Source organism: Eulemur rufifrons, chromosome 17 (genome assembly GCF_041146395.1).
Source record: "Eulemur rufifrons isolate Redbay chromosome 17, OSU_ERuf_1, whole genome shotgun sequence".
NCBI lineage: Eukaryota > Metazoa > Chordata > Mammalia > Primates > Lemuridae > Eulemur > Eulemur rufifrons.
In genome coordinates this window covers 44849819-44874987 of record NC_090999.1, presented here as the reverse complement: position 1 = coordinate 44874987, position 25169 = coordinate 44849819, and the positions used below count along the sequence as shown (strand labels likewise).

General features: G+C 39.7%; 1 protein-coding gene across 2 annotated transcripts in view; it reads right to left on the bottom strand.

Moving 5' to 3' along the window:
• PIK3R1 (phosphoinositide-3-kinase regulatory subunit 1) overlaps positions 1 to 25169 on the bottom strand; it is an 85866-nt gene that overhangs the window by 24041 nt on the left and 36656 nt on the right. For both annotated transcript variants that reach the window (XM_069492584.1, XM_069492583.1), the window contains exons 3-6: positions 7039 to 7131; positions 6511 to 6585; positions 1029 to 1160; positions 32 to 233 (exon numbers count right to left, since the gene is read on the bottom strand). In XM_069492584.1, coding sequence (XP_069348685.1) covers positions 32 to 233; positions 1029 to 1160; positions 6511 to 6585; positions 7039 to 7131 — 502 coding nt within the window. The remainder of the gene's footprint in view (positions 1 to 31; positions 234 to 1028; positions 1161 to 6510; positions 6586 to 7038; positions 7132 to 25169) is intronic.

The following is a 25169-nucleotide window of genomic DNA, read 5'->3' as shown; positions in this document are numbered from 1 at the left end:
CCCCCAAATACGCTTCTCTTCTTTCACTTACCTGGCTGCTGGGAATCTGAAAAGCATAGGGCTGAAAATTTCAGAGAGCACTCTTGCATTCAAGAGATTTTTGCTGGAGGTTTGAGAGAGCTTGAAGAAATGTTTTAACAAATACTGAAGCGTAAGCCAATACTGATGAGGTATGTTAGGCGACCTAATGAACTTCTTCAACAGCTGGATATATTCTTCGGAGCTTTGTACTTCTACAAGTTTAAAAAAAAAGAAAAGAAAACAGACTAAGAGACTGTTTCTAGGTATTAGTGAATAAACACCTAGAAAATTTCTGTTCTTTTTTCTAGCCACAGAAGGAGTCATTTAAAAAGTTATCAGGAGAAACACACAGAACATTTGTTCTTCTCATTAGAAAATGCATTATGAGAAAGTAGAAAGCTCAAGTCAAATGGAAATGCAAGAAACTCTTCGTGTAAGAAAACCACAAGCTGTTCAGAGTGTGCTGGCAGAAACCTGCCCTCTATTGAGCAGCTTCAAGTGTGATTGGCTAACTCAGAGGAGCATCAGATAAGTACCACAGGTTTTAACTTTGAAGGTTACGAACCACAATTTCCTGTCCCCAAAGCATGTAACTGAGCCATAGCTCCTAACACTGGCAGCCCTCTTCCCTCAACACATTCTGTGATGGCTACTCAGGGAAGATGACAAGAACATCTCCAGCCACTCGGGTCCTGGTCCTGGTCCCCTGAATCTGACACTGGTATTTGAAACACCACGTCCTTCACCAATGTAGTGAACTTTGTTAAAACTGGCAGGTTAGTGATTAGCCATTCCAACATGGGGACAGTCTTAAGCAAAGGAGAATCTGGGTCTTCTATTGGATGCCCCGGTAAAGGAGGAAGTTTTGGTGCTAGTGAGGAGGAGATGTAGGTTACTGCTACGATTTTCTAACTACTATCCCTGTATATGCAGAACTTAAATAGAGTTTACAGGCACATCTGCATCTCAATATATGTTCAGTGAGGTTCTCAGAACAGAAAACAAACCTGGGGCTAAAGAAATCATTTCGCTGTAAACAGCTACCGGAATGACAGGATTTGGTAAGTCCAGCAAATAGCGTTTGAAAGCGTCTGCTAAAACGTGCACATCGATCATTTCCAAGTCCACAGAGGCCGTATCTAGGAAAGAAACATTTTAAGAAATAGTCAGACATTTATACATCAGTTTGGCCAATTTTCTGAATGTTTGACTTCAGTGTGACAAAGGAAAAGAACCAATATGAGGACAAATACAAGAGACAAAGTATTTACTAGCACTGTTTCTCATAGAGGGTGGTCCTGGCATTTTGGGGAGAACAGTTGTTCTTTGTGAAGGTCTGCCTGACAAGTTTCGAGCATCTAGCAGGCCTGGTCCTCGGACTGTGATGCTGGTAGCATACTCCCAAACTCCGGGCAACAAATAATGCCCCTGTCATGAGCTGAATTGTGAAGCCCAAACCTCAGAGAGGGACTTGACTGTATTTAGTAACAGTGCCTTTAAAGAGGTGATTAAGTTAAAATGAAGCCACTAGAGTGGACTCTAATCCAATCTACCTAATATCCTTCTACGAGGAGGAAATTAGGACACAAAGAGAGATACCAGGATGCGCTGCACAAGGAGGAAAGGCCATGTGAGGACACAGGGAGAAGGCAGTCATCTGCAAGCCGCGTGGAAAGGCCTCAAAAAATCCAAACACGTCTACACCTTGACCTTGGACTTCTAACCTCCAGAACTATGAGAAATAAATTTGTTTTGTAAGCCACCCAGTCTTCTGTGGTAGTTTGTTATAGCAGTCTGAGCAAATTAATATAGAACCCCAAACATTTCCAAACACCCTCTGAGGGGAGGTTCCGCCCTGATTGAGACGAACGAGTTCTACCCAGGGATGGTTGGTCACGTAGTGAATGTTTCCCAAAACCTCAACAAAAAAAAAATGACATATGCAAATTCCTAGATTTCTTAAAACTTGAGTTGATAAATCCTGTATCTCAGAATTAATATAAATGTAACCAATAGAGTGATTAATTAAACAGTAAGATATCACAGAATTTTAGCAAGCAATCTCAAGAATATTGATGAAAATAATTTGAACATTTTCAGAAATGTTTCTCTCTAATTCTGATTTATTAATACTAATCTAACCTGCGGGCATCAGACTATCGGAGAGAAAAGATAAGACGAGCCTATCTGTCCAGTAAATCGCTCAGCTGGAAAAGAGGTGAAGCAATTCAACAAAGGGGTGACACTAATCAAAACCACTCTGAGCACCCACTATGCACAGCGCTCTGAGTACCTGAGATAGAAAAAGGCACAATGGCCAGCAGAAAGCAGGGGTGCTGGGAACAAAGACATGGGGGCAGGAGCGGCCACGAGCATCTAGGAAAGGAGAGAGGCATCTGGCTGCTGCTGAAGGACGCGCACTAGCAACACGAAGGGTAGTTACCTGGGGACTCGGGTTCTCAATGGAGAAAAGGTGGGCTGATGGGCAAGACACTACATTTTTGTCCAGCTTTATGAATTGTAGGGTTAAGAATAAATTGGAAAGCAGTACTGCTGGAAGGAAAAATACCAGTTTTGGTCATCTGAATCAAAGTGCTGGGGTCTGAATTCTAATGCAGTTAGGAGTGTGCAAGACATTGTCAAGACCTCACATAGCTTGGTCATTGACTAGATTGGGCCATGGCCTAGGAGAGAATGAAGACGTGTCCATGTTTACTCCTAAATGTGAGCATGAGTGAGTAGGAGAACAGGTATTCTAGATACCCTTGAACTAAATATGATACCATAAATCACTCCAGGTTGAGCCTAAGACTAAAAAATTCCTTGGATACGTTATTATCATAAAGCAAACTTGCCTCACTAGGCAGGTGTTATGAAAGCTAATCACACAGCTCTAAGAAAAGCCAGTCCTGGAGTAAAATAGGAATAGGTCAGAATTAGTAAACTTAAAAGGTAAAGAGGCAAAGTGTTAAATCTCTCAAATGTCCTACAAATAACTAACCAGGGACATATCACATCTCTAACAGGTGTAGGAAAGGCAATACTAGGTCTTTGCATGAAGGATCTACATTGAAGGTAATGGGATTATGGGTGTCATTAAACACTGTCAACTAAAATGTGTTTTACTATAGGAACACTCTGTAGTCACCCACTATTTGGCAAGCTTCTGTCCCCCCATATACGTCAGCCCATATGCTTTACTTAATGTCTCTCTGCCCAGCAAATTACTATTACTTAATTTGCTCATCCTGAAAAATGTGACAAACCATTTGGTGATGCAGTATAAACGTTAAGAGGCTAAACATCCACACGTCCCTCTCTCAGGTCGGGGTCCCCTCTGTGCTCTTTGCAGTGCTGATGAGCCATCCCTCTACCAAGACACTCCCCAAAGAGTTTGGTACTTACGTGGGATTCTGTGTCTCCCCGAGCTAGACTGGGAGTACCTCAGGGCAGGGACTGTGGCTCTCCCCTGCCCTCACTCTCTAGCACATAGAATGTGTTAAATGTTGTGGACTGAACTAGAAAGTCCTTAAAGTGAGGTTAATGCACCAAAAACCTCCCCTACACATGAAATGCATTCCAAAGAACGTTTACAGTGTTTAAATAAAATTAGCTTATGCAGGTCTTTGGATATGCTTGCTTACCTTACGTCAAATTCCATAGAGTTGATGGCATAGTATGTTTTATTTCCTTTGGTAATATAACTTTGGAAGTTCCTTGGAGTTTCTGACCTCTGCTGATTCTTTTTCTGCAATAAAAGTAACCTAACATGCCCTTCCAATAGCTACACGCATCTGTCACGGGATGACTTTTGAAAAAGCTACATAATCTTTAGGTCTGGGTTGGGGGAGTTTACATCCTCTTCTACCTCACTTTTCACTGAGTCTGTCTACTCATGACAGGTAACCAGTAAACTCTCCAACACTTCACTGCTGCCTTCCACAGGAATGGTGTCCCTTCCTCACTTGATCTCTATCTAGGTTAGTGGTTCTCAGTGGGGGTTGGGGTGGGACCCCACCCCGCAAGACATCTGGCATTGTCTGAAGACATTCCCGATTGTCATAACCGGGGCAGGATGCTACCAGCACCTTGTGGGTAGAGGCTATGGATGTGTCTAAACATCCCAGAATGCACAGGACGGGCCCCTACTCTTCCAACAAAAAATTATCCAGCCTAAAACATCAATAGTGCTGAGGCTGAGAAAACCTGATTCAGGTTAAGAGAAACCAAAAATGTCAGGAGAAAATTCATATCATTCAAACTCATATGAGACAAGAAAGGAATGATTCATTTTAGGGAAAAATAACAAAAGAAAAAGAAAAAAAAGAACAAGGGCTTTTGGAGTCAGAACTATTTGGAAACAATTCACAGCTTTGCCACTCAGCTGCTGAAAAATGTGAGAGAAATTACTTATCTGAGAGTCAGCTTCCTTTTCTGGTGAGTTAAAGTAACTAAAACTTCAACTGCAAGGTTAATGTGTGGATGTAACAGAATAACTTAGTAGATGCTAATAAAAGTAGGTTATTGCCCCCTATGTCTGTCCTTTCAGACTCAGACACTGGTAATTCACAAAATTGGTTAAAAGCCATGGTTTTTCTTTTTTTTTTTTTTTTTCTCCAGGTACAGTGACTTAACTCAGAGCTTCTTCTGGAAAGTTATGATATTTTTATGTATTAAAAAATCTTTGAGCTGGAAACAGTCTTAGAAGACTCACTCCCAAGTTTGGACAATGTTTATTTTGGGAGGGGAGCACAAATTCACTTTTTAAAGCAGAGAATCCAAATGAAATCAGTTTTCTATGTATGAGTTTTGATCTCCATGGGGAAGGAAAGCTGCCTGTCCAAATGTATTGTCTGATGTGAATCTTGGTTTACCCCACCTCACAAGTACAAGAGAGGTGTGAAATTTTTTTTGGCTAAACTGCATCATTTTGTATTTGTCACGTTAAAAACCTAACCACTATGTCTCAAAGAATTTCCATTTCATCAGTTGCTGATGTCTGAACATTTCCTGTGACTTTTAACATGTTCAATTTGACCAGTTTTCTGACCAAAACATGTATCTCTATTTCAATTGGCTAAGAAAAAAATTCAGTGTTTCCTTATCACCCTGAAGCTGTTAGAAATAAAGAAAAACAAACCTTTTCACCCTGAGTTTTCTGCGAGTCTATTTCTAATGACCGACTCTGTGGGAAGTACAGAATATAGAGCAGCAAAGATGCTATGCCCTGCATGTGTATGTCTGGTTTCCACGTACAAAGGGAAAATAAAGTTGAACAATTTTTTTTAAGTTTCAAAACACTTCATCTGTACACTTCAAGTGAAAGTATTTACTGATAAAGGTATAGTCTCCTTCTTTTCCCCAAGAAACACCTTTTCTAGAAATTTTCGTAAGCTGCCTCATTTTGAAGCTGCCTCCCACTTCAAATTCTCATGTGAGCATTCTTCATACAATTACACTTCTGAAGGAGCTTCTTTCAAAACTGGGTTTCACTCTTTTTGGTTCAAACGTTCAAATTTTTGGTTCAAACATTCAACTCTGTGAGGCAGAAAATTATTTTTCTAAAAAAAAAAAGTATTGTGAGGGAATGAAGGATCTGAGAGTTTCTAGAAGTTGATATGAGAAGATGACTGTCTGGAACGATGGCAAGTAAACTGATGTGTACAGGTTTTTTTGTATGCCAAAGTGGGGAGGAAATAAATAGAAACGCCACCACTTGGCTGAACTAATTGTCATTCAACCAATGGTGTGCTGGAGATGGCTTGTATCAGCTCACAAGAGCCAACTGTCCTCAATTCTTCCCAACTCCACAGCCAGTAACATCATATCGGTTAGCCTGAAATCAACTATGGTGGGAATATTCACTCCATGAAATGGGCAAATGCTACAAACCAGGATATTTTCTTCCTAGAGAATTAGCTGATCCGCACACCACTCAATGTAACAAAATCATGATGTTACTTAACATATATATGTATGACACGAAAAACAAGCAAGCCAGAAGGAAAGGAAAGGGAAAGAAAAAAGGAAAAAAGAGGGAAAAGAAAAAGAAAGGGAAAGGGAAAATGGAAAGAAAAGTTAATAAAAAGAAGTCAGAAGAGACATTTACTAAATGACATAGGCTTGGAAATTTTTTTTTAACTGATCCAGTTGATTAGATGTAGCCAACTGCAGGGTTGAGGTGGTTTCTCTCCTCTGCAATTTCTGCAGGACCCAGGGCCTCATGCTGCAATGATAGCCAACATGCCTGCAGGCAGGCGTGCACACACTGATGCCTCAATGCAGCAGACAGACATCAAAGGTTTGCACTGGTTTGCACTGTTACCGTAAGAAGGCAGAGAGAACTGTGTGTGATTTCTAAGTGTAAAGTTTCCCTTTAAACTTAGAATGTTGCATGGATTAAATTCAATGTTTTTGTGTGTGCATTACCTGAAACAGAAAGGTAAGACCTGCCTTTCCCGTTTGTATTTCTAGCTCTGTGACACTCACCACAATCAAGAAGCTGTCGTAATTCTGCGGGGCTGCTGGAGCTCTGTGTTCTGTATAGAGTTGAACATTCCAGACCTAGGACGCAAAACAGACCATGTATGCAAAACACAGCTCTCTGGAGAACCTGCAAGCCTGTTGCCAGAGAGACATTCCCACTTCCATCCAGTATCTGTTCTAGATGTGTACCAAATATTCTTGGAAGTGACTCCCACTATTAATCTTATGTGGCATGTCAATAATTTTGGCTAAACCATCTGGCCACTAAGAAGTTAATCATGTTTATTAAATTATGGAGAATTTAATAGTTTCCACACAATGACTACATATTAATCTAGAGTTAGAAATCACAGACCAAGGTTGTTTCCCCTCCTTACACAGCCCCAAATAGCTTATGCGTCTTGCATCGTACCTGTACATAGCAGGTATTAAGAAATTAACTTAATGAGTGCCCAAGAGACAAATACAAATTATAACAGCCATGAAATAAAGGTATAACAAGTGGACGATTCCCTCTGACAGTCTGGTTACCTTTCTTTTCGATGGCTTCCACGAGCTTGATAAGAAGAGGGGGGGCAATGTCAGGAGGGGTGAACTGCTCTGCAAGATCTGGGAGAGTCAAAGCTGCAAACAAACAAAAATCCCACCATTATATTTAATTTAGGGTAGTCAAATGCATTAGACCACAATGGAGAATGTTTAAATACAAAATAATTTAATTAGATCTGATCTTAAACTCAGGCCCCAGCAAGAGGGACCATGACCCTGGGCTCGGCACTCTCAGGCCAAGGGGACATGCCTACTTCTTCTCCCCTAGGACACGCTCAGAGCACCTACCCAGAATCCCAGAACTCCCTGCCAAAAGGCCTCTCATGACCTTTCCCCTAGAGGTCCATTCTCCCCAGGGCAGATCTCCCTGCCCAGGTACACCCCTGGGCCTGGGAGCGCACTGCGGCTGGGTGGGAGGGACTCGGGGTGGGCAGTGAGAAGCTGGGACGAGCCCAGGTCCAGTTCTCCCCTCATCCCCATGCTCTGAGGCAGAACTTTCAGGAGCCCAAGAAGTCTGAATTCAAATCTGGCCTCTTGGTCATTAGGAGGAAACAGCTGCCCAGGTAAGAAGATAGGACAGATTTTGTTAACAGTTTGTTAATAACATGATTTATAACTAAAATATTTAGACGCAGGGTACCTGGGCCTCCTTTTGTACTCTTGCCTCAAGTCCCTCAGATGCCAGGGGTGGGCCGAGTGGCAGGTCTGGAAGCCGACACAGTGATCACTGCCCACTTGGCATCAAATTCAGTCCCTGTAACCAACTGCTGTCAGAGCCTTTATTTGCTTACATGGATTTAAACTGATTTTCCATGTTTTATTTACATGTTTTACCAATTGTAATGATACAAAAAAAATAATTGGATGATATTCATAAATAACTTTCTTGGACATTACATTGATAACCATATTCTTAAGAAAGAAAGACAGAAAGAAGGAAAGAAAGAAAGAGAAAGAAAGAGAGAAAGAAAGAAAGAAAAGAAAAGAAAGAAACAAACCACTGTTAAGTAAAAATATTTTTCTCAAAATATTCCAGAAGAGGGAGCTAAACATATTCATCTCAAATTTCTCAAACTGCAAAATTTAGGTAAATGACAGTCTTTATAAAACTATCGATATGTGCAACCTGTTTATTAGCCATCTATAAATAACTTTTTAGACATTTATGATTCATCACTTGCACTCTTATCTAGAAATAGTTTATATAACTTAAGAAAGATGAACTATGTACTATGTTAAACAAATTTCTAATTAAGCCCATATTTCAAGTACAAACAGTCAACATAGAACAACAAATTCATGATACAAAAGTAATGTTATTCAATTTTGACTCGAAGAGCTAAGTATGATTGAAGTCATTTTGCAAACCCTAACCCTCTGGTCTAAGACCCTTTCCGATTGCAATATCAATATGGAGTATATACATGGACATGTGATCTTGCCACCTAGCTCTAATAGCCATTGCAACTATGTAGGATAGAAAGAGAAGAGCTAAATTTTGAAGGAAAATCCTAGAGCAGCACTGTTCAACAGAACTTTTTTTGATGATGGAAATGTTCTATCTGTGCTCTTCAATGAAACAACTACCTAGCTACTAAGTAGTCAAAACGTGGCTACTTAGTGCTTAAAACACAGCCATTGCAACTTAGGAACTGAATTTATTTTAATTGATTTAAATTGAAATAGCCACTGGACTTATTTTAATCGATCTGTATTGGATAGCTATATGTGGCCAGTTCCCACGGTATTCAAGGTACAATTCTATTTGCCTGAGCAAGGGCAAATTTTGTCAATGGCAGATGAAAGATTCCTGAGTCAGCTCTGTGTTACAGAGACTTCACTATAAAGCTATCCCCGAGGACAGGGCATCTTGACACAGAGCTAACCAATATTTGAACTCAAGGCCCTGCAAAGTTTATCACTCAGTTTCTTGGGTGACTTTATCTTACTGCAGTATCTTGGACTTAAAGGCAGAACTGACTCGCTGTTAAGTTTCCAGATAGTCACGTGCAGAGGGCTGGGTGGGAACTTCATCTCTCCTGCGTGTCTCACACCTGCCACAGCCCAAGCATCACCTGGAGAACTTGCTGGGAATACCGATTCCCAGTTACCACGCTAAAGCCCCAGAATCAGAATATCCAGGAATGGGCTAGGAATCTGTTTGGGGTTAGTAATAAGTTTTAGGACATACTATTTTAATAAGAAAACTCATGTGGGTGAGCCCTTGAAAAAAAATCCAATAATGACATCTTCTAAATCTCTAAATGTTAAAATGTGAATGTATCCAAAAAACACTTACAATACAATTGCCTTCGAAGTTTCATAGTCTTTTTTAATTAAAAGCATTGTAAAATAAAAAGAAATACTATAAAATGAAAGAGCATACCATTTCATTTCCTCTGATAAATTCTAACACTTTCCTTTGCATTAAGTAGATTGTCAGCTCACAAAAGTATCCTCTCCCACAAATACCTTCTACACTGAACAAAATATCATCCTGTCAGCATATGTATTAGAAGGGAAATATAAAAGTAGAGAAATAGTGTAGACTCTGTAGAGAACTGTTATTAATTAGGATTTACTATAGTGTCTCTCCTTTGCCCTCTCAAGCTAACAAGGCCTTGGCATATCCCAAAACTCAAAAAGCTGAAGATTAAATAGTAAATATACATACACATTCACATAACTCTCACGCAACTAACATGCCAATTCCTCTTCCCCTTCCCTCGTAAATTACACAGGCTTAAAAAAAAAAACAAAAAAAAACTTTAACGCTGGCACTGAAAATGCAGTTACTTAATAAAGGTTTATCTCATCCCAGAATCTTATCAACACAATCAAATATGAAAGTTAAATTAAATAATAAAAGATTTCATCTAATTGTGATTGAAATATGCAACCAACAGTTGTTATATTGCTGGGTTGGCAAATGCTACATATACTTCCATCCCTCTCTTTCTTCACTCAGTTTGAAAAAAATTAAAAAAGCAAAACCTTCTTACTTTCCTTTGTCCTTTCAATGTTTCTTTGGCAAAAAATTTTAGTTTACCTACAGTATCCTGGGCTACAATGTATCATTTGTTTTACTCATTCAGGTGTTAGATGAAGTTTCTAGAAGGCGTTGTAATAGCTACCAGTCAGATATCTGGGAGAACACTGGAACTTTTCTCAAAATGCACACCGGATTACTTAAAAAAGGAAAAAACTATGCAAATAGTAGGAAGTATAAGTACTCCTTTTGTAAGGTATTGAGTGAATTTCCCACTGAATTTTTAATATTGATAAAAGCTCTACCGTGCAAATGTATGACTCATCACAGCTGATCAAGATTATGCAGCTGAAGTTTTAAAAGGTAAATTTTACAAGGAGAGACGATTAAAAAAAAAAAAAAAACAATTCAAGGATTTCCTGTTCCTTAGTGCAAAATGTCTATGATTCAGTCCATTTCCCCTTTAAAATACTTAGACATAGGGAATGTGAAAGCCCTACAACCTAAGAAGCTTTGAAGTTTATATCATCTACTTTGGGCAACAGTATCAATTACCACTGAAAGTCTAACAAGTATTCCAAAACGAAATATTAATTTTAACAGCAACGCTAAAATCAACTATTCCTTTAATTCTATTAAATACACAACGTCAATAATTACTTTTTCCATATGATTTCATTTTAAGACATTCCAAAAGGAAATGACAATTTGCTAGGAAGTACCAAATTTGGCAAGTTGTTCTTTGAAAAGTCCATGATAAAGTACTACATCATACAGTTTGAAAAACCAAAATATAAAACATTTTAGAAACTTACAAAAAAAAAAGATTCTAGGAGTATAGATCACATAGGGTAGGGCTACCAAGCAAAACACAAATTAACAGAGCACATGATCCTCCTAAAGTTTACATATAAATTCTCATTAAGTTTCATCTTTCAATTTTTATACCTGAACAAACAATGAGTTTTGGTTTTGAGGTCTGCTGTAGCACAGCGTACAAGGCTGGAGAACCAAGTCCACTCTTAAGAGTCTGGATAAACTTGTAGATTCCTCTACTACAATCCAACCCCAGTTTTTCACTTAGCTGAATCATTTTTCATCAAAAGAAATCAGAACTGCTTAGAAAGAAGGGAAGAAAGAATAGCAGAAAGGTCTAAAAGTGGTGAATCCAACACGCACGTTATTTCAAAAGAAAGGAGGAATCAGTCTTTGGTGTTGACAAGAACACCGATGAATTAGGTGTCCCAGGTTGTAGAAAGAATTTCTGATGACACATCCCGATGCTGCACTTTCCACTAGTTCTATTTTTCCCCCTTTGCCCTGGTGACAACCAATCACATGGAACAGAAGAGAGCCTTCTCTCCAAACTGAAGCCCTTCCCAAACCACTAACACGAACAGGCCTCAACAGTCCTTGGGCACCAGCGGTGTGTGGGAGACAGTGGCATTCTTTGCATTAAGTGGTGCCAACACTGCTATGAAGTGCAAGATGAAACCAGCACACAGCTGCACCTTTTGGAGGCGTTCTCCATAAAAAAAGATATTTTAAAGTTAGTGCCTGGCAGAGCTGAGTGGAAAGTTTAAGCTGAAACATTGGGACTCCAGAGACTGCCCAAGCCAACTATTTCATTACTGATGGAAGCAGCTTGGAAGTGTGTGAAAAACTGCAATTACCTCTAAAAATGTAATACAAATACACAGAAAAGAGAGTGTATATGCAAAATGTAGATCAATATTATATCAAGATGTTAGCCTGTCTACTAACTGCTGATGAATCAAAACTGTATTCCTATCTCTCTCACAACTTCAAATGAAAAATGTACATTCTAGTGGGCAAATCTAACTAACTCCATTTTTTTTTCTTAAACGTTTTAAGCACACTCATACGTTATGCATATAATGACTGATATCCTGAACTTTAAATTTCTTAAGCTCTATGGACAATGCCACAACAAATGTTGGCCTGTGCTCTTTGGGTAAGATAAGGAAGCTAAAAACCAAAAACAAAGCACGAAACCACTTATGAGTTCCTTAATTTTGTAACATACCTGTTTAATCAGTAATACATAAGTGATTAAAAGCACAGGTTTAAGATTAAAGAGGCCTGGGTTTTAATCCTGGCTTTTGCACTCACTGAGTGTAATCTTGGACAAGATAATTAACTAGAACCTCAGTTTCTTCATCTGGAAAATGGGAACAATTATGTGAAGAACTAAAAAAATAATACAAACAAACATGATAGGCATAGTGCCCAGTATGTAGAAAGCACAAATTAATGGGTAGTTATTGTTGGAATTATTCATGTAATTTCTGGTATTATTAATAGATTTTTAAAATTTCCAATTGCAATGACAAATTTTAAGACCAGAAACTATCATAATTAAGAAAGAGTCCTCAATACTTTCTAAAGGCAGCAAGCTAGAAGCACCTTTGGTAGATACTTGCATTTTGCTTTTCTATGTATAAACAATACTCAGTATCTTTTCAGAAGTCATACCTATCACATTATTTTCATTTTATCACAACTTTTCCCAATAAGAGCTACAATACTAATCCATTAGAGTTATTAGACTTCAATTTTCTGAATGTGAAGGAAAATAAAGTTGGAATGATTGTGTACTAAATTATATCGAGCTTGGGAGGAACAAGGACTTTTTGGGGAGGAGGAGGAGGAGACAGCAGCGGGGGAGGGGGGCAATTGAAAATGAGAATAGAAAGAGTAGATGTGAAAATAAATCTTCAGCCATAACTCCACGTTATTTTCTGAGATAACTAATAGAGAATGAAGAGTTGCCAACAGATTTAAACTGGAAGTTTGCACATCTTTTCAGATACCCTAATTAGTCTTTAATACCTTTACGTTTATCTTCTCCCACTTATCTCTTCTGCTCTACAGCTTAAAAACAAATGAAAGGGATGTGAGATCCTCTTCCCATTAGTTTTATTCCTACACAACAGACTGGTATAGGAAACAAACAGCAGGCAAAGATCTTATTAAACATAAGCAGACATTACAGTTTTGTTTCTGACAGCCTTAGCTAAAGCCGTGGAGTTAAGAGATAACTGAAATGCAAGATTACACTTAATCTTTGACAGGCTAGCCTAATTAACTGTGATTCTTATCACCTAAGTTGGCGTCTGATTCAAAGATTACAATTTACAGTGTACAGCAAATTAAAATGCTAGGTAGGAGGTAAATGGGGAAGAAGGGACCTCCCCATCTCCCCACCAAAAAAAATTTATAGTTGAGTCCATGGGATTTTAGAGGCCAATGATTTATAAGGGAAGTTGGTCTTTTGGTCTGTTGGCTTAGAAAGACTTCATACAAACTGTGACAAAGAGGCCCCTTCCCCCCCAAAAAGAAAGCATTCTTGCAGTGGGCACTTGGCTGTTTGTTGAATGAATGAGTGAAGGAATGACTATTACTGAACACCAACTAGAAGCCACATCACTTCATTAAGTATTTTACAGACATGCGTTTATTTTTCATAACAGTTCAAAGATGGATAGTCACTATAAGCCCCAATTTAACGGCAAGGAAGCTGAGACTTAGAGAAGTCATTTGGCCAATGTCACAAATCTCCTAAGTAATGCCTGAGTTCACCTTGGGCCTATCTTTCCTCTGTCAGAGTATACAAGTCCCAGGAAAGGGGAGAAACCTATAAGTTTTCCAAAATCTCTTGCCAAGGCTCCCTAATTTAAAAGATAACTGCAATAAGGGTGTTATGTGCTCGATCCCATAAGAGAATAATACTTTATGATTATGTTCAGGTTAAGCTATTTTGATAATATCAGTTTTTGCACTTCCCCCCAAAATAAGCAAATTAATACATTCTCTCTCATTATAAACTATTTTAAAATGCAGATAATTGACACTGTCAACAGAAAAGCAGTGGGAGCCCCCGTTCATAGCAGGAGAGAGAGGCAGGGGCATTCCAGATGAACCACGCTACCTCTGGCTGAGGGTGAACTTGTGGAGACGCTCACTTCTCTCCACTTACATCCAATAAGGAACTTCAGAGTCAAACTTACAAAATGTTAGAAATGCTTAAAAATAATAAAGCAGCATCTTAAAACGTAACTTGAGACGCCCCATGTCATAAGCAATTGAAGGATCCGGGATCAGGAGAGGGCTGGGATCCGGAGGGGAACTGGAGAGAAAGATATCACTGGTGAAACCAGAGACCAGAAAGCAGCACTGGATCCAGGCTGGAAACTCACTAGCGGTGCAGAAGCAGGACACTGGCTGACCAAGGAGAGAGCGAGTGGGGAGAGAGGGGAGAGGGAACTGCCAAAGAGGCCTATTTGTCCAGCTACACAGAACAGGCAGTTTTAAGAAAGCCTGGATGGAAATCAGAGGAGAAAACCAGCACCAGATTCCATTCAAATAACTACAGAGGGAGTAGGGTTTTTTTCTCTGACATTTTTCAACATACTAAAAAGTTGAAAGAATTGTTCCGTGAATGCCCATATATATTCCACCTCGATTCTACAATACATTTTATCATATTTACTTTGTTACATACTTACCCATCTATCCATCAAGTTTTTTTTTTTACATGCATTTCAAAGTAAGGTCCAGATATCAATTGCTATGGACTAAATTGCGTCCCCTCTCCCCAAATTCATACGTTGATGCCCTAACCCTTCATGTGATAGTATTTGGAGATGGAGCCTTTGGGAAGGAACTGGGTCTAGATGAGGTCATGAGGGTGGGGCCCTCAGGATGGAGTAGTGTCCTTCTATGAAAAGACACCGGAGCGCTTGCTCCCCACCCTGCCCCTCTGAGGACACAGCGGGAAGGTGGACACCTGCAAGCCAGGAAGAGAGCCCTCACCAGAACCTGGCCACGTTGGCACCCTGATCTCAGACTTCCAGCTTCCAGAACAGTGAGAAATAAATTTCTGTTGTTTAAGTCACCCAGACTATGGTGTTTTGTGTCGGTAACCTGAGTTACATCAATGCACTACACCCCAAAAAGAAGAAAGAAACCTTCGCTACAAAAAGTCAGAATCAATCACGAACTCCTTAGGTATTTAGTAAACACCCCGTGTGTGTCAGGATATCTCCAACAGCAGTGATTTAGGCAGTGCTGCCCCAACTTTCCTGTCCACATTAGTAACCTGGTTCAGGAGGTCAGGGGTGGGGCCTGGGATTCCGCATGTCCAACAAGGTCCCAGGTGATGCCCCTGCTGCTGGTCCTTGGAGATTCTGAGTAGCAAGGACTGAGGATGAGCCCACCAGCCACAGAAAGAAAACTCAAACCACTACAGGAGAAGGATCTCAATGAATAACCTTCTAAAACTTGTTACCTAAATGCCCCAGGCTGCTTGGGTTGGTCTTACACCAGACCCCAGCTGACAAACATTTAAACTTGTGTCAGGCAGAGGATGCTGACTGGAGGGTTTAGCTATCAAACTGTATTAGGTCTGATATCACATTAATACTTAATTCAATATCAAAGAGAGAGATTAGCAGCGGAGAGCTCTGCGGCTCTGTGTGTCTCTGTACTGTTGTGCAGGGAGAGATCGTGTGAGTCACAACTTCCCCAAGGTCTCACGTGAAGTCCAAGCAAAGGACTAGAACTCAGTCCTGCCGACACTCACGTCAGAGCCTTTGTCACCACGCCACATGCAAGAGAACTCAGCTCTGTAAATTTGGTGTGTGGTGCGGGGTAGAGAAAAACAGAAAATGTCAGAAAATCACAGATGACTACTACTACAACTAGTGATAGCTCCCACGTAGTGAACACTTAGCGTCTGAAACTATGCTCGGTGCTCTACCCCGTTTGATCTGTATGACCTTGTGAGGAATTATAATTGTCCCCATATTACAGATGAGGAAACCGAGATTAAGAAAAGCCAAGCAAGTTGGCTAAAGTCATGCCAGCACTAAGTGATAAAGCTACGATTTTAAAGAACAGATGGGATTTCAAAGCCAAGTGTAACTCTATGAATCTAGGTTGCCGCCTCAGGCAGGCACAGTGTATGACACCATTTGGGAGGTTACAAAGCCACGAGCAGAGGTGGAAAAATCTTTGCAGGATACCAATGGAAAAGCTCACAGCGACAATTAAAACCTTAGTGACAAGAGGTGCGTTTGTTCAACTGGAGCTTCAACGGAGCGGGCTGGCTTCTCACCATCACCTCTGCTTTATCAGGATTGAACCCTTGCCAGCCCACTCGGCCAGGCTAAATATTTTCAGGACAGCATTTATTAAATATTTTCTCAGAAGGCTAAACTAAGCACATTCTTCCCCAAGGATGTAATGGGTTTTATTCGGCTAAATATAGCTGGCTAAAGGTATAATGGACTCTTCTGGTTAATCATCAGGTGGGGAGAAGGCCCAGAAATAGTTTTTTTAAATATATATTTTGTATTTATATTTCCAAGGATCCCAGAATGACATTTTAGTAAAATAGGCTTAATAAGTACATGAAGGGAGTTAAAGTGCCCGTGATCAAAGGGGAAAAGAAAAGGAAAACAATTAAGTGTGTGTGGAATTGGGAAGAAAAGCCAAAAGAACAAAGAGCCTGAAAATATTGAACAGAAAATTCCCTATCAGCCAGTGCAGAATAAATACATAGGAAAATACGATAACATGTAGTAGGATTTTTTAATTTTAAAAAAATTTTTAATTTGGAAAGAAAAAATCACTGATACAAGATAAGCTATCCATATATAATAAAGGGTAACAATTTTGTGATAAAAGGAAACACAACCCTTAATGATTGTGTGAGGAACCAAAGTTTTAGAAATGAAGCCATATACTTTCCCTACCTCCAACAAAGGTGATTAATTCTGGTGGGCTAATAAATAAATTCCCCTATCTCATAATATATTAATACTATGACCATTAGTGAAACAGCAGGAGGCCATTTACCTCTCAGCTACAGAAATTAGTAGACTCATTCTGTTTATGATTTTAACAATTACAATTTTAGATGGGTCAATTTGGGCAGAAGTTGGACCCCATCATTAAATTCTCGAAAAATCTCAGGGTGATAAATAGTATTATGCTATGGAGAGTTATTTGTGCCAGACCAATCTACTTTTTTAAAAATGCGATACACAGAAGGCCCTACAGACAGAACCAAACTATAAAATATACATTGATTATAAAAACAGAAAAAACAAAAAAGAAAATACCCCCCAAAAAATATATACATATTGATTATAGAAAGAAGCCTGACCATGTTCCCAAAAAGATTCTCAGAAATAAGCTGACAAGTAGAGAGAGGTGATATTTGAGGAGTGTACGCGAGTCATTGCCTGAAAGTCAACAAAGAAAAGTGGTTATGTCAATATAAATTAGAGCTAACTGGTGGAAGAGGTGAAGTAATAGATTAAGCTTCACTCAGAGGGGGACTATACAATCAGTAATTTTAATCAACGCTTTAGGTTCTTGATAGGGGTATGTTGGTAACACTCTGTAGCTAGAACACAGCTGAAATGTCCTGTCCAAAAGTAGAAATGGTAAAGAAAATGTTGGTTTCCTATAATGAAAATTCCTGGGATATTGTTAATGAAAAAGTACCAGTGCTCGGGTCTGGTGATGGCCTGCAGGCACAAGCAATCATTTATCACTGCAGGGTGTTCCTCTCTGCATCATCGTCTCAGAGTTGCCTCCTTCCTGACAACCTAACAACCTATGCTCCACTTCTCTGTTGCACCATTTCTGTCTTCAGTTGAAAGGGAAGTGATAGGGCCTGAACCACGGGAGGGAGTTTTGTACATTTTGTTCTATCAGATTAGGCCTCAGTAACTTTATGAATTATGAGCTGTCAACTACTTTTTCATCTGCTATAGAATATGCTTCTTAGAAATTGTGGCTATAAATAAAACAACAGATGTTTTTTGTTGGCTCCAATAGGAGCCTGGGTACTTTTTTAAAGGGGGGCTAGGAGTTAAGTGAATTAATCTAAAAGGCTGGATTGGGTTTCCCCCTGTTGGTCACTTTTTGTATCAGCCTTCTGAAGACAGGTTCATTTTAGTCCATAAACTACTTTTGGGGGTCACTTGATGTCCCTTATTGGAGAAACTTTTAGAAAGGGGTTTCTAACACAATTACATAAAAAAATTATCATTAAATGTCTTATGGTTGTTACTATATCATATGAAAAACCATTAGAAACCTGCTGTGTAGCAGAAAAAATTAGATAATTTACATTTAATCATGAATTACTTTAAAAATAACTCTATATTCTCCTTAATTAATATGTTGTTGCAAATCTGGAAAACACAAACAGGCACCTAGAGGGTGGCTGGAGTTGCACCAAAAAAATGTTATTTCAAATATGCATGTGTGCTGGGAGGAGGAATAAATGAAATTAAATAAATGGAAGAATGGCAACCTTTAGTTATATTTCACTGGGCTACATTAATGTATAATTTTTAACCCAGGAAGGAGGAGAGTTTAAAGTAGTATTTTCAAGTTAGGTATATTTCATTTTGCCAGAATGAACAGTAAATTCAAAAGGACTAAAAAATTTCTCTGACTTCTGTATGTGGATCTAATAAAACACAACTAATTCCATGTTCTTAAATGTATTCCAAAGTCATGACTACTACAAAACAGACAATGTAACTTTAACCGGGTTCCTGTGTATCAGGATTGGGAGATCATGAAATTGAGAGTGACACGAAGGTACGTGGTCACTGCCCTAGATACTACCCTAGTCACTCAGGTCATTTCCTTGAGTCATGAACACAGCCCTGTGAAGTACAGCAGGCTCCGTATGTGGGAAAGAGACTCTGAGGTTAGGTGACGGCACCAAGGTCACTTGACTAGTGTTTGGCAAAACAGATATTACAACCTATGTCTGTCTGAACCCAAGGGCCCTTCTCTTTCCACTCCACCTTTGGTTTCTCTTTCTCCTCTTGTCCCTCTTCGGAGTTCCTGAACTAAGTCACTTGTAAATGCAATTCCCTTTGACATTTTGAGATTTTTGACCAATGTGTGCACAGCAGTGCTGGGCTCTTAGAGATGAGGGGAGGGAAGGTACACGCACAATCAGCTCGTGGTCTACACAGGCAGTGAGTACAGATGCCAGGGAGAAAACAAGGGGGTTAGTTGGAAGTCCCGACACTCAAAGGAAACTGCTCTGGTCTCTAAACCCTAGATCTTTATAAGATTATCTATTCCCTTCTAAGGGAACTTGTTGTTCATTTAATTTTTTTGAAAAATAATACGTTATCAAAAGTGTGGTAATGGGAAATAATCCCATATCAAACAAGATCAGAAATAATATCCTAAAAGCTGCCCTTAGTGTTTGAGGCTTTCATTACGAAGATGGCTAACATTTACAATGCACTTAATGTGTGCCAGGTTCTATGCTAAGTTGCTTTACTAAAATTATTTGAGAAAATATAATCTTTCACATTATAAGAAATTTTCTATCATTATCCTCATTTTACGGAGGGGAAAACTGAGGCTCAGATAAGTGATCTGTCCAGATTCACACAGCTGCACTAGTCAGACCAGGATTTAACTGATGAGCAATTATCTGATTTAGAGGACATAAAAGCAACTCCCTTCCAAGGGACCCTTATGTATGAACTGAGTGTCATCCCATGAGGCCCCATAGGGCATATGGTTTCCTTAACAACTGCACCCTTTTGTGGTGCAGCCCACTGCACTACTTTGGAAACAGACTGCCACGCTCTAGACAAGAAAGTTAGAAAGAGTTCTCTAGCCAGAGAACAGACCTGAGAAGTAGAGAGTTCAGGAATAGCCTCTCCGCGATTGGACCATTTCCCTACTTACCGTATTTTTATTTTTCAAAGGTATTCTACAGCATGTTTGGCATATCTGGTGATGCTCACCAAATGGGAATAGAATCTCCCTCATCATGGTGACAACCAAACCTCCCCACTCTTAAAAATCACGGTATGAGACCAACTGTTCTCTACCAGTTGATCATTCATTTTGGAAGCAAAGACACAGATAAACACAAACGAAACTGAACAGAATACACAAAACAGTCATTGAGTAAAGTTTCGACTAGGAATTCAGAGGAAGAATGACTTTTAATGCTCTGTAAATAGTGGGGTCAAAATATAAGCCACATATATAATTTTACATTTTCTAGTCACCACGTTATAAGTAAAAAGAAACAGGTGAAACGTAATCTTTGACTTAACTCTATATCTCCAAAATATTGTCATTTAAACATACAATCGATTGAAAAATTTTTAAGCTATCTTAGTCTTCATTTCTCTTTTATTTTATATTCATAGCACACCTCAATTCAGGGCAGCCACATTTCAGGGGCTCATTGGGGCTGGGAGATGTGGCTGGTAGCTCCTGTACCACGCAGGAGAAAATGGTCTTCAGCTTTTCCTCATTGTGAATCTTGTTATCTGGAGGATGTGTTAGCTTTGAAATCAAAATTATAAAGACATACAAAAAGGAACTATATTCCTTATATCCCAAGAGGGTCACATAAGAGTTTTGTGTTTTTCACTACTAGCATGTCATAGATAACAGTTTAACTCTACCGTGAAGGGATCTAGTTTGAGTTGACAGGGAGCGGGGAGCACCCGCAGTGTTTGTTATACACCAAGAACCTGCTGAAATACTAGAAATCAGGTATCCCGGTGTTTGTCACAGTGCATAGTGTGGAGTCAGAACATCTTCAGAAATGCCATGATTAATAAAAATTCTTTCATCTGATGGCTCTCCATCTGCCACTGGCTCCCCTTAAAATGAGCATTAAAAGTGTCTGTGTACCCTCTGTGAGAGACTGTCTGTTGACTGCAGATGACAGAAGGTTCAATTATCAGGGACAGGCTGGCACAGTTAAGCTATTAAGTCAGAAAACCTAAGGTCTGCTTAGGTTCACATCTTGACAGTATGAGCTGCAATAATTTCATTTATGAAATTAGTGGTCATTAACATGTCCCACACTGGCTACAAGACAAATGAGCAGGGCTGGAGGTAGAAATATCTACCTAGTATCAGTGGAAGAGACAGGCATCGTAGGGAGCTACTTTTCTTCCAGATACGATGGTCCAATGTGTATGTTTTTATAGCACACCATCCTCAAATTCAAAGTCTTGAATACATCCTCTTTGCAGAGGATGCAGTGTAATGAATCCATTCTTATAAAATGTGGAAACTATTTTGCAAGTGTGTTTGTTACAATATTAAAGTGCATTCTGGGCTTCAAACTTCTGCTAAAAAGGCAGCCTCGACAGGACAGAGCCGTGGAGGAGAGCAGAGCAATGTAAGTAGCCCTGCATGATGTCAGACGTCACCTCTTGCAGCAGGTGCCACGCTGCCTGCTCCCAGTCCAAAAACATGACTCTAAGTGCACGGATTGTGACGCTTCAACCCGTTCTTAATTGACACTTTTAAGAAAAAAATGAGTTTCACAGCTTAAATATCAGCTTCCAGTTTGGACCCAGAAGAGAGACCGTTTCCTTTAAAAAGTCAAGCTGCTGTTGTTTTCCCAAAGTGTAAAACGTTTTTTTGGTGGCAGAAACTGGAAGTGGCAAGCAGTTCCCAACTTAGATCATACAACAACATTATAAATAGCTAAAAACTACCAAATCAAAAATTATTATACAGGAAAGGCAACAAGAACAGGGAATTATAGACAAGGGAATCTCCTTTGGAAATGCTAGTTTCTGGGTAACAGATACTATATACAGTGAATGTCTGAAAAAGACAACAAGGAGAGAACAGGGAATTGATATTATAGACACAGAATTTTCTTTAGAAATGACAGTTCTTGGGTTAAAGATGCTATATACAGTGAATGTCTGAAAATGTTAATCTACTCTGCAAAATTTGTCTCACGAAGGAGAACATAATTTTGCAGCTTACAAGTAAAAGTATTAGCAGAACATAACACGTTCAAAGTGTAATACACCCTCCCATTCCCCATCCCACTGGCTGTCAAGACTGTATTACTCCCCTTTGGGGTCTTTGGACAGACAGTAAACAAAGGGGTAAATGGACCAACACTACATCACTAATCATCAGCCCTCAGTTAATGGGTTAGTCCTCCCTGGCTCTGTTTGCATTTCGGCAGGCTCTTAGGCAGGCAAAAGGGGATAAAATGTGTGGGTAGAGGGAACTTCATGGCTCCTCCTAAAGAAGAGGTAGCTTCTATCATCCACCTGTCCACATTTCCTTGAGTTATAAATCCCTTTACTTGCTCCTATAATTCAAAATGTTAAAGGGGGGGGGGGGAGGAATAGCAGGTGGGGGTAAGCCAGGCCTGGCTGGCCAGGGAGCTCTCACCTCTGGTCCTCCTGCCTCAGACTGGACCATGCAGCGTGCTAGGTCCCTGGTGGCACATACCACAGTAATTCTGAGGAGGCTGCCACCATGAAGCACGTCTGCCCTCTCCCTGGAGGGGCCGCACCCTGAGGGGATGCTCAGCATCACAGGACAGGTACTACTGCACCACTTCCCCACCACGTGCCAGGTCACCGAGCTACAGTGGGGCAGGGGAATGCACCAACTTTCTGCAATAGGGCCAGGACAAGGCAAAACTGCAAAATACAAGGCTCATCTTGCACATCTGTATCTCCCTTTTCCAAACTTTTTTCCTAACTTGACAATACTTTTCTTCTCCCTTATATCACTCTCTTGCCAATCCTCCTCCTCAACCATGAGGCTGCTCACTGCCTCATGGGCTCTCTGGCCTAACCCCACTCAATGCCAGCCTCTTAGAGAACAGTCTGCTGAACTCTGTCACACTGAAATGGAAATGACCAGTGAAGCTTTATGTGTTATCATCTCATAGGGATATGGTTGATTCTAACAGGGCCTCAAGCCAAACTTTTCTAATTGTGGAACTGCAGGCACAATCTTCCCTGAAAACATACACCCACATATACAGCTCTTTAGCACTTTGCTATGAATGAATCATTGGAATGGGTCTAATTAAGATCATTAAAATGCTCCAGTCACTAGCGGATTTTGCACAGCTGAGACCAGATAATCATTCTGGATACCTACCCATGCTCACTGTCGGTGCTTCAACTACAATCAGCTCTGTACTGTAACAGAGAAGCACAGCAATAAATCTAACCTTGAATTTATGCAGTGCTTAAAAGATCACAAAATGTTTTTATACCTTTTTTTGATACTCAAAAGAAAAAAAAACTAGTTCAAGAGAAAAGTAGAGCAGGGTGGTCAAAGCAGAGAAAGACCTGGGTTAATAACTAAGTTCAGGCTGTTTTCAATAAAGAACAGAAAAACATCTAGTTGGGGTATCAACATTGCTTTGAATTATGTGCTATTTCAAATAAACAGATACTTGGTTTTCAATATTTTTTGTGACTATGCCCCTATGAATTCAGTGGCCCACCTCTTGCAACCAGGTGCTTCAGAAAAAAATAAATGAAACCTCACCACAAAGGCACTCAGAGTAACTAGGCCTATAAGGCCCATGCCTCTGTGGTTTTTGAAGATATTATCAGCGTTTTAATGTGAAATGTCTAAAGCCTCAAACAATCACCACTTCTTGGGAATTTTGCATAGCATACTGTCGCAGACGACATAAGAACATTTATGACTCTGCACGTTATAATCTCTCTCCATTGCAAGAGCTATTAATGACAACAGAACTCCAGTGCTGTAGGGAGTAGCTGTTTCAGACTAACAGCCAGTATGTTTCACTTTTACCCTCTGATTTCCTCCCAAGTTAGAACGGTGGAAGACTAAAAGTATACTATATAATAGTGAAGCTGAGAATTACAATAAAATGAAGATACAGCTCAGCATAAGCAAACCTAACTGTTTTCCGCAACCCCCATTATCTTCATAAAATCACTAACCCAATTCCCCCAAGGACTATTTTGCCGGGCATGGCTTCAAATGAATGCTTGGTCCATAAAGGTCATGAAGAAGCAGCTAACAAGTGACATTTGTTTACCCCATTGCTAAAGCAGACTGTGAGGCTGAATCGGAGGCTGACCTAGATAATGCTGCTATTCGGATATAGCTTGGTCAAGAATGAATACCTCCAAAGACTCGGGAAAAGCCCTGAATTCACCATTTGTTCCTATACAACACTGATTTCCCTTTATCTGTAAGAGTGGGTTATTCCTTCCACATCCGTGGCATGGAAAAATCTTTATCTGACAAAAATTTCGAGAGGACTTTGCAAATCAGAGACTGAAACAATTCACCTTTGGTAATTTTAGAAAATTAGATACTGTTAAATTTCATCACACATTTAGAAATCTCAGAAGTTAAGCTTGAAAAAGCTCTGGAACAACCCAACGATCAACGTTCCGGGCCGTTCCAGATTTATTTCCTTTGAAGGATCTCTCCCCAGCAAGTGCAGCCTCAGAGTGGCATCTCATCCATTTGCAGAACAAATCTTGGCCTGACTCGTGTCAACCAGGGACAAAGGCAGGAGAAGGATTTGGAGGTTACCCAGTGGAAAATTTAGGATTCCAGAACCTCAGGAAACCCTGATTTAATTTAAGACCCGGCTTTGTTTGCCTTGTTAGGGGGAAAAAACTGTACTGATGCAATCTACTCTCCTGTATTACATAAAATTTTAAGACCTAAAAGAAACATGTTTATGGGTATGAGCCATAGCTAAGCATTTTCAAGGGTGTCTTCCCTTAAATCACATTAAAACTGCCAAAAGGAAGCTATAATTGGTGACTGACTAAAACACTTATCAGTCCATTCAGCCCAGCTCAAAGATAAGAAATACTTTAATATTAAAACCAATATTCCAGAAATATACAATAACCCTATCCTTAGAAACCCTGACACAGGGTCTTTTTTACTGGAGACTTTACTAAAATAAAGTCTTTGTAAAGGTACCCTTTTGGTTAGAGGCCTAAGATGAAAACGCCTTAAGATGATTCCTCCTTTAGGAAGAAATTCCAATGTCTTGGCACAACATCATTCATCGTCTTCGGACTTTTTGTTTTTATTTTTTTGGCAAGTTGGACTAGATGATTCCTATGATCCTTTTCAAATCTAAAATCCTATGACTCAAAATTCCTTTCAGTAAACTTTCAATTTTCGATACTAGTTGATGAGAGAAAAAGAGAAGGAAACTGACTCTACAAAACAATGAAATGTCTCCACAGTTTACATTTAGATGTAGGATGCAGAATCCTTCTCTCCTCAGGAAAGAGTCTCT